Source organism: Stegastes partitus, unplaced genomic scaffold (assembly GCF_000690725.1).
Source record: "Stegastes partitus isolate 25-593 unplaced genomic scaffold, Stegastes_partitus-1.0.2 Scaffold197, whole genome shotgun sequence".
NCBI lineage: Eukaryota > Metazoa > Chordata > Actinopteri > Pomacentridae > Stegastes > Stegastes partitus.
The window spans coordinates 649,616-660,185 of NW_007577928.1; the positions used below are offsets into that span (position 1 = coordinate 649,616).

Below are 10,570 nucleotides of genomic sequence, written 5' to 3' on the forward strand. Positions count from 1 at the left end.
TTTTTTTTTCTCACATTAATCAACTGACGAGACCTCAGATTTATCTGCTTTCCCTGTCACTAAAAGTGCACATAAAGTATTTCAAACTGGTTTAAACAGTAACATGCTGACACACTGCTTCAATATTAATAATCGAATGATGTCATATGTCATAATATATCAATCAGAGGAAACCATCCAGCACTTTAAATACTTTAACTACATTTTGCTGCTACTATATATGTACTTAAGTGGGATAGTTCATGCAGACTTGCTATATTAGTGTGTTTACTTAAGTAAAGCATCTGAGTACTTTTTCTACCACTGGAAATAAGTCACTGTGTTGAGCAAAATTATTATTTTAGCTATATACTGTGATCAATAGTCTTAATTACCATAAGATATTTTGTTAGTGGTTTTAATGAATAATAATTGAGCAGGAAGCATGAACTATTTGGATTTAGTTTGAAAAAACACACACACACTTACTCATAATTTGTCAAATATGATGAATACATGAATAAATGCTGGTTCTTGATTTAGTATGCAGTTGGAATGTTGGTAAAACAAATCCAGCAATTTGAATAAGTCAGTTAAGAGAAAAATGTGTCATACTTGTTTTCAGTTATTCTGAGGTTTTATGAATGAAATATTAATTAGTAGAAAAAACATGAAGGGAATAACTATTTGCCCCACGTTTTGTTACCTACTTTCTCAGTGTCTGTAGTCGTGGGGATGTGGAGCATATGCAGCCAGACTGTCAAATTTTTACCTTTTATAGATTCTTCAAATCCTCACGACTCGCATATGTTTGGACACAGGAAGGCAGTTAAGTTTTCAGCTGGGTTCCTCATGCTGTGAAGTGACGCATGCTGTCCGAGCCATCAGCAGCCACGATAAAGTTTTAATAACACTAAATACTGCAACAGTCTTCTATTAACAGTCATGCAAAGATTTTGCACGCAAGATGTCACATCTCCTTTATTAGTCATATCTTGCCATAAATGAAGAAGCAAAAAGATAAAACTTTTAAGTTAATAAATAATGTTCAAGTATACATACATCACGTTTTGACTTCTGGTAAATGTCCAGACATAAAACCATTAAGTAGAAATTAAAGGATCTTGTTCAAGAACAGAACGTGAATGGTTGGTTTGTATGAGTTTAACTGTATAGAGCCCACTTTTTCTGCCTTTGAAGTGCTATTAAATGTTTAATGTCAACTACAAAGTAGAGTTGGTGGACATTATATCTACACATTTCATCTGCATTTTACTGTTTAAAGAGAACAAAGTGTGTAGGCGCTTGCTGGAATACATTGTACCGTGTATGAATGGTCTACATGACCGGAGGTAAATTTAAAAAGAAAAAGCGTGTGCGCATCTCAGCAGCTGACAGATTTGCAAATACAACGCTTAGACTGCCAGGTTAGCAATGACAGCCCGGGTGAACTCGTCGCTTGTTGCATAGCCCCCCAGGTCTCCAGTGCGCACCTGTTGCAAACATAAGGACAGCGTGTTACTATATGCACAGCTGCAGCAACACATGTCCACAGTCAGTATCATGGCCTGCATGTTAGAGAGCCTTTGAAAACTACTCGTAGAAGGAACAAACAGTCTTATCAGCAAGATATGCCTTGTTTTTTTGGGATATTTTATTGATGGATGAGTCAACACATTCTTCATGTGTCTACTCATATTACTCTCATACAAGTTTGAAAAAGTCAGTGACTAAATCTGACACAAGAAAAAAGAAGATATGACACTGCTTACACTGATGGCTGTAAACTTTCTCCATAGAGAACTTTCAGATTGTGAGAAGGTAAAAGAATAATAATACAGGATATATTACTTTATTTGGTTTATATTACTTTTGGTCAACAAGTTACCTCATGTGATGTAACTTTAAACTGATACAAAATTAAAAAAAAAAAAAAACATGATAGATGGAGTGGTAATAAATAGAGCAGTGTTACAAGATCTTACATCATCATTACATCCTTGACAACTGTGATGACTTTAACTTGTTCCCTACAGTAAGTCAGTTCAGAACTCAACCTAATACAGATGGTAAGCAGTGCAGGACTAGTTTTCTGGACACTGTGAACATTACCCTGGGAGGTTTCTGTGGACATTAAGAACCTGTCAGAATATTACAAATGTTATTTTGGTATAGCACCAGAAAGTTGTACCACAGTCAATAGAAGAAACACAGATTCTGCATTATGACACTATACAGTAAATGTGGATGAGGTTACAGCACTGCAACGCTGGAGTTTTATTAAAATATTAGGACATTTGTTGATCACAACAGTTATGATATTAGTGGGTCACAATGTGGCAGTGTTATACTGTTGAAAGAGGTACAGTTAGATTCAGTCTGAGAATTGAAGAAATTTAAAAAAAAAAAAAAAAAGTGAATTGTGAGGCAAAATGACATTAGCTGATAGTCGATAAGAGAGTGGTTACTCTACAGACAATTTGTAATGATGTATGATAGCAAAGAGGCAGTTCAGACAGCTAACTTTGCTGAAACTTTCTGATAATTAAGCAAAAAGCAGAAGCACGTGAAAAGAGGTGGGGGGAAAAAAGGTTCTCCTAACATGAGTGAGATGATCAGTTTTAGCAAAGTAAAATGTGAAAAAAGCAAAGAGATGCAAAGGGATGGACTGTAACTACAACGGAAGATTGGTGTCCATGGAGAATGGAAACGGCACATCAGGCTGAATGATTGAAATATTTGAGAGGAAACCTCAGAAGTGTTACATTATTCAGCCAAGAACAACATGTCACTGCTGATTCCACTGGATCTATCAGCAAACCCAGAATGAACCAGAAATATTAGAATGCATCTGATGTCACAACTGTGTGGCCCTGCTGTCATATGGCAGTGAGGGAGAGTTGAGTCTTAACATGCATCCAGTTCATGTTAAGAACAATGTCCAGATTTAAGGAAATGTCAATGAGGGGATGTGACGTAACGTCTTAGTAAACAGGTCGGTGACGCAGGTTTTCCACAACAGCATGCACAAAGTCGCCAGTGGTAGAGTAACCGCCAAGGTCTCGTGTCCGTACCTGGGATGTGCACAAACACACACACATGTAAACACAAAACACACACAACACAGGATAATGGGCACAAGGAGAGGAGGGCGTTAAAGCAGATGGAAGAGGGAGGGGGAGGGCCTTCAGGCAACGTGCAGGAAAAGTCTGCTTTCAGTTGACAAACAGATAATTAATAAGTCACCTCTCAGGGTAGTGCATAAAAGCAAACTAGGGGGAAAAATGGTTGACGGTGTTTGCGTTAGGGTTTGTGTCAGAGTATGTTAATGTCAGCAGGGAGCAGATGCAGAAGTCTGTTAGTCCAAACCAGTTCAATATGGGGGAAAAAAAAGTTGTTCTGCACCTTGGATGTGTCCAAGAATAACAAAATTAAGAGATAAGCTTAACAACGTGGATATGTAGGCAATCAAAGGCTCTCTAACACACTAGCTCAGTCTACAGGTTGTTGATGGGGGTATTTGTAGGTCAAGAACTGCTAACATGACACCTAATGTGCTGGAAACATTGTTGCTATCATACTGATCTCAATGAAAGAGCTCAAAGGCTGGTTGTTCACAGTTGCACCCTGCAAATCAACTCACTGAATGTTTAATTGCATTTATCAAGTGTCTCCAACATTCCGACACTTTGTGTGTATGAGAGTGCAGTTAGTGACCCGCAAAACCAAAGACGAGCATGTTAATTCAGAAACACAAGATGATAGCAATAGACACTTAGTGTACAAGTCCCGTTGGCTTCACTTGTCTATTTTCTTTCTTTCTTTTTTTTTTAAACCACCAGTTGTTATTTTGCCGTACTAGTATTACATGTACCATTCCTTGTGCTGTTAATACTGTTAATGCTGCTGGCGTGTTTTTAGATTCAATGACTGCATGCACCAGTAGCAAACAGAGTAGGCAGGATGAACAAATAACACACCGATACACGCTTACCTTGCCCTGTTTGATGACCCTCTTGACAGCATCTGACACCATGTGGGAGTGGTATTCCAGGCTGCAACACAATACAGTGACAGTTAAAAGGCCAGAAATGTCTTGAACACATGGCCACCTTCAGACAAGCAGCCACTTGAGGCTATTTTCAAAACCTTGAGGGTCATCGTGAATCAGGACAGAAGATGGGGTGGATACTGTGTAATATGTGGTGCATTTGTTATCAAAAAGGCTTCAGAAGTTGACCCACTTGAGGTGCTTGAGCATGTTGGCAGCGCTGAGCAGCATGGCCGTTGGGTTGGCAATGTTCCTCCCAACGGCTTGTGCAAAGGGATGGCGTGCACCCTGAAAGAGATAAAAGATACAAGCAATGAAGAATGACAATACAAGAAAGGGGTTGAGTAACTAACAGTCCATTCATAGCAATACCAAGTTCTCAAAATGTTCCTAATTGGGGTGAGTTAGGATTCCGCGCAACGTTGCATCATCAACATCGGGATCTGTGTTACATGTGCTTTTGTGATCATTTGCTGGTGTGCATTTCACCGTGGACCAGCAGAAACACCACCGTGTCGAAGTCTGTGAGGATCTCTGTCAGCAGGGACAGGACGACCCAACCGTAGTACTGAAGATCATCTGTAGTGACAAGAGTTGGGTCTATGGCTACGACTCAAGAGACCAAACAGCAGTCTTTCAGTGGAAGAGTCGGCAGTCTCCAAAACGGAAGAACACATGCAAGGTCTGGAGTGCACCAAGAGGATACCTGTCTTTTTTTTTTTGATATTCATGCAGTTGAGCCCTGTGAATTCATTCCTCAGAGACTACTGTAGCATCCTGAAGTGTCAGAAGGAAAACATTTGCTTAACCTTAATGTGGCTCGATAGCAAATGGGTGTGCCATCATGAAAAGACAGACAGTGGTTTTTGGCCGCACCAACAGGTTTTGTCACTATGTACCCGCCCTTCTTGTCAGATTTGGCCCCCTGCAACTTCTTCATCGTTCCCAAAATGAAATTTGAGGGCCACCGTTCTGACACAGTTGAGGAGATCCAGCATATGTAGCAGATGGTGCTTGTTGTGCTCACAGAAGAGGAATTTGTGGTGCGTCTTAAGTGCTGCAGGAGCGCCATATCGCTGCACATGGTAATTGCTTCGAAGGGGATGACGGCAAAATTTTAATAAGACACAAGTCTTGCTTTTAAGAAACACAGCCTCAGAACCTTTTGATCACACCTTGTATTTTCTGCATCGGCCCAACTTAATGTGTCTTCTTGTATTATCATCCAAACAAGAATTAATAATTCAAAAACTCGAGAATGGCTGGCTGACTAAGCTTTGAAAAAGATGGGTTTATGGAAACTTACGGTCTCAAAAACAGCATACTCTGCACTGTAGCTTTCTCCAGGAACAACTCCTGCTCCTCCAACCAGCCCTGCTGCCAGGTTATCAATAATGTTACCGTACAGGTTGGGCATCACCAGCACGTCAAACTGGTATGGGTTTTGGACCAGCTGCAGGAAATTAAACCAAAAAGACATGTTTGAACAGGAAATTAAATAGCTAATGAAGTGTATTCAGTCACACAGCAAACAAATATATATTATTATGATCACTTACTATAGGAAAAGTGTAAGGATTCATACTTTTTTTTTTTTCAATCACAGCGAGAGAATCAACAATTAATAAAACCAGAGGAATGAACTGTAAAGCTGGATGTACCTGCATGCAACAGTTATCAATGATTATGTTCTCATATTTGATTTTGGGGTACAGCTGTGCCACCTCTGCACAGCTCTGCAGAAACAGGCCATCACCTAGTTTCCTGTAATAAGACAGTAAAGAAGAACACGTTTTGCTTTAACTGTAAAGCAAATCACATCAACACAATTTTATGAATTAATGGAGGACTATGATTTCAAGATATGCCAGATAAAGACAAAGCGTTTCTTTTAATTCACTCACATGATGTTGGCTTTGTGGACAGCGGTGACCTTGCTCCGCCCCTTCTTGGTGGCATAATCAAAAGCGAATTTGGCAATGCGCCGTGACTTCTCCCTGGTGATGATCTTCAAACATTCGATCACACCTGTCACACTCTAAAAAGCAAGAGGAGGGTAAATACAATTTAATGGAGTCGTTTTTATTAGAGATCGATGCAAGAGAATAATGATACAACACACGCCGTCTACACATTATTCAGCTGTCCAGTTTAATTTCTGGTGGAACGCATGGAGCTCATTTTTCACACATGCGTCACACATATTACAGAAAAGTATTATTCTGACTGCACACGTGTAAGGAAAACAACTTGCCTTTACAGCTCATCATTAAAAGAATTTTATTTGAAGCTGCAGAACTTTGGAGGAGCTTTGTTTTGCACATGCTTTCCATCAAACAAATCCAAAGTTCTACATTTTCCAGAAACCCTGTGCTATGTCCACCCACTGTCATAAACACACCTTAGTAATATCCACTGACATGGTGCTACAGCCCAGTATGTAAGTAGCTGCTTTATATCCTGTAAAAAAAAGTGCCATTTGTCTTTTTCTGTGTCAAATGTGCAGACCTGCATGGACCTATGTGGTATAGATGTAGTATGAATAGAACCGCCTGTGTGTGCACAGTCTGCTTTTAAAGTCCACATGCCAATAACTTTGTCCTCTCTGCATGTGTCTCTGTCTCCAGAGCTGCACGTTTCTGATGTGCAGTCAATGACCCCAACAACCTCCCTGGTGTTTATTGTTCTCCCGTTTGTTGTCTGTCTATTTGTCTCTGCTATCCTCACCTCTCTACCCTCTACTGTCACCCTAACCGATCAAGGCAGACGGCTGCCCTGTCTGAGCCTGGTTCTGCTGGAGGTTTCTTCCTGTAAAAAAAGAGTTTTCCATGGCGCTCCGGTAGCTCAACCGGATGAGACAGCGACCCATGTACAGGGGCTGTAGTCCCTGATGCTGCAGCTCATTTGCTGCATGTCCTTCCCCCACTCTTCTCCCCATGTTTCTCTGTCTCGCTTCACTATCCTATAGAACAAAGGCAAAACAGCCCGGAAAATAATCTGCAAAAAAAAGGAGGTTTCCTTGCCGCTATCACTAGGTGCTTGCTTACATATAAAAGGCAAGTAACTCCACACACTGACTCTTGACAAGGCACACCTGTTAATTCAAAACCATTCCAGGACACTACCTCATGAAGCTGACTGAGAGAACACCAAGAGTGTGCAAAGCTGTCTTGAAAGCAAAAGGGGGCTACTTTGAAAAATCTAAAATATAAAAAAGGTTCTGATTTGTTGAACGTTTTTTTGTTTACAACATAATTTATGTGTTCTTTCAGAGTTCTGATATCTTCAGTATTAATCTACAATGCAGAAAATAATTAAAAACGAATACAAACCATTGAATAGGAAGGTGTGGCCAAACTTTTGACTGGTACTGTAAAGAAAACCGAACTGAACTGCACTTAAGGCTACACACGTTCAAAGACACTGTAACATTTCAGCACCTGTCACAGTGATTTATCTTTGTTTGTTACCCATTTTAATGCTTCAGAAATCTTTCTGTGTGTTCAAGGGAAATCTCCCTCTTCAAAGAGAAAACCAAGTTCCTTTTTAAGTGGCTTTAAAACGTCTGTTCGCCCTCTGACTGCAGTGATGAAGAGCGCTGTTTACCTCGTGCTCCAGGGAGCTGTACTCCCCCTCAGTCTGCTCACGGATGATGACTAGGTCCAGGTTGTTGTGGCGAGTGCTGTAGCCCTGCAGGCTGTTCACATGAACCACATTAGCAAACAGGTCCAGTTTACGCCTGGGGAGTGACAGAGATATAGAGTTATTTCAAAACATCTATGCATACAAATACACAATTGATTTTTCTCACTTTTATTTTTTACATTTACCTCAGTCTCATTTCGTATGAAGCCAGCTCCCCTTTGAACTCCATAGGTGTGTGAATCTTTCCTGCAGAACAAAACATTAAAAAAAAAATTTTTTTAAATGTCAGAGCCATTCATTACTATTTACAACTACACTGTATTTAGGCCATCTACTTCATATATATGTAATAATAGATATTAGTATATATGTTGCAATTAAATGGAGATGCACAATAAGGAAACAACCAAACAATGAAAAATAAAAACCTTTCATGGCCACTTTGTTGTTCTTCATGGAGGTCAACACTTGCTCCAGTTTATCCTCACTGGCCATATTCTGTACTTCACTCAGATGGAACTCCTCAAACTCTACTGGGACATCACCTGCCTTTAGAGAAGGAAAAAAGAAATCAACTTCAGAAGGAGAAAAACCTGAGATCTAACTTAAGAGGTGGCTAAAGGGGAATAAATTTTTCTGTTGTATTATGCTCATATTTTGCATATTTTAGAACATTGCTGGTGTACAGCTGATACACATCCATGAAATGCTAATTACAGATTAACAGCGGAAGATGTTCCAATATATATCTAACCTCTTTCATAAAAAAAATCAGATTTTAAGTGTACATGTGCGTATTTATGAGGTTATTTAGTTACATAACGCTGGCTGATGCTGACTACATTTCCTAATATTTAATAGAAAAAAATAACATAAACCTCCTATTCATTTTTTAAAATTAGAAATAGGGTAACTCAATAAGCCTGGAGTGAGCCAAGAGTTAAAATAGCTTTAGCATGGATGTCTTGTAAAAAGTTTCCATCTAATGTTTTTGTACCATCACTGACTCTAATGTATTGTGGACCCCATGATCTTTAAAAAGCACAAAAGGCAGTAATGATCCCTGCAAAATGTACCTTGAAGACCTCCTTGACAGCAGTCATCAGCTCAGGTCCCACCCCATCTCCTGGTACCATTGTAACCTTGAAGGTGGCATCAGCCCGGGCTGGTGGGGCCTCTGCACTACAGAGACCAGCAGACACACTCAGGGGTCGGGAGGCGAGCTGCTGCCACCGGGGGCCACCAAGACCCTGAAGAATGGGGAAAAAGACACAGTTACACAAAGCACACTCTGGTTTATCCACAGCTGAAACAAGTTTGTTAATTCACTACCGTGTTGGAGAGTGGAAACGATAAGTTGATTGCTCAATTATTTAATGAACAAGTAATTCATTGACAAGTTTTTTAATGATCAATTACATGGGAGTCATTTTTCAACATCTCCAACACTCAACATTTGCTTGGTCCTCCATCTTCAGTGTGAGGATTCCTTGCCTTCCTCTGCTTCCACTAAATTAAATATCTTTTGACTTGTGGGTCATACAGATGAAGACATTTAGTGATGCTACCTTTGACTCTTGGAAACTGTTGGGCACTTTACCATTTTTAGACATTTTATGGACATAACTATTGTTGGCAGATTAATTGATCATGAAAATAACTGCAGTTGCAACTTGGAGTTTGTGTAGAAACAATAGATGTTTTCTGTATTCCATTTCATTCAATAAACAGAGCCCTCAGATTCATCTTCAAAGACATACATGGTGTATTCGGACATTGTGGGAAATGTTGCAAATCAATAAGCAATATTGATGGGGAAAACTATGCAGGAAAACAGTGCAGTCCTTTTTAGTTATTTTGGTTATAAAGAATAAATGAACTAAATCACAGTATGAGTATATTCTATTTATACTACTGTATATACTGTGATAACATGATGAGGATTTAATCCAAATTGCCCAATGCCAGTCACAATTTCTGATGAGATAAAACTAAGGTGGGAAATGATGGGTGTGACTTGTTTCCTATGTAGCTATGATTCACGAAGATCCTGAATAATCAGTCACTGAGCAGTGGGCGAAATGGGAGCTAAACTCTTCAAATGTCTTCTGCCAGAATGACAACTCATCAAGTCCCAACGCCTAAACTAATGAGGAGATGATCTGCACACCTTTAGACTGTTGTAAAGAATAAAGGATGTGACAGGTGAGAAAGGTGGAGATGACTGGACACAGAACCCAAGTAAATAGAGATACACAGACTTCTTATCAGGGCTGCTCCTTCTAAGACCGTTAGCTGAAGGTTAGCCTGGTTTAGCGGGTGGCTCACTCAGGACAGGGAGGTTACCATGTCAGGGTTAACGGAGACAGGCTGCCAGGCTAAGCTACTCTAGCCATCCACAAGGTACAGTTAGTGAGGCTGGCCTGATGGACGAGTACCTGTTGACAACCACAACTAACCGAGATTTGTTTTCTCGTAAACCATCTGATAAAAACAAACAGACACACAGATATCTGTATCACTTCTTAGTACCAGATAAATCGTCTCACTGTTAGCATTAACTTCAGACACAGACTGTACCGGTCAGTGTGTCAGACTGTTTCTTTGACAGCTGGTGCTAAACACGGTGTTTGAGTTTAATAAAAAATAAGCCTTCAAATACAGCAGCTCCTTTTCTACCAACAGATTTACACAATAAGCTGGTAAACATCTTCTCTGCACTCACCTTGACCAATGTTACTAAGCTTCCTCTCAAGGCGGCCGCCATCGTCACAGACATGCAGCAGCTAAGCGGCTTCTTCTGTGGTGCAGCGACGGAGTGAACCGCAGGACAACAGCGCCCCCCGCAGGACGGAGCAGCTGCTGCACGACAGGCAGCCGGAAGTAATGTACAGT

General features: G+C 40.2%; 1 protein-coding gene across 2 annotated transcripts; it reads right to left on the minus strand.

Annotated features, from left to right (window-relative positions):
• Nucleotides 1-933: 933 nt before the first annotated feature.
• idh3b (isocitrate dehydrogenase (NAD(+)) 3 non-catalytic subunit beta) lies at nt 934-10,474 on the minus strand. 2 transcript variants are annotated; one of them, XM_008280539.1, is made up of 11 exons: nt 10,401-10,474; nt 8,752-8,925; nt 8,104-8,224; nt 7,861-7,921; nt 7,637-7,769; nt 5,935-6,068; nt 5,692-5,794; nt 5,337-5,483; nt 4,224-4,318; nt 3,974-4,034; nt 934-1,472 (listed from the first exon to the last, which is right to left on the minus strand). In XM_008280539.1, the coding sequence occupies exons 1-11, from the start codon at nt 10,452-10,454 to the stop codon at nt 1,395-1,397; spliced, it is 1,161 nt and encodes a 386-aa protein (XP_008278761.1). In that variant the 5' UTR covers nt 10,455-10,474; the 3' UTR covers nt 934-1,394. The 2 variants fall into 2 exon arrangements, with proteins under 2 accessions (XP_008278761.1, XP_008278760.1); XM_008280538.1 differs by lacking the exon at nt 934-1,472 and adding an exon at nt 1,615-3,053.
• Nucleotides 10,475-10,570: the final 96 nt, after the last annotated feature.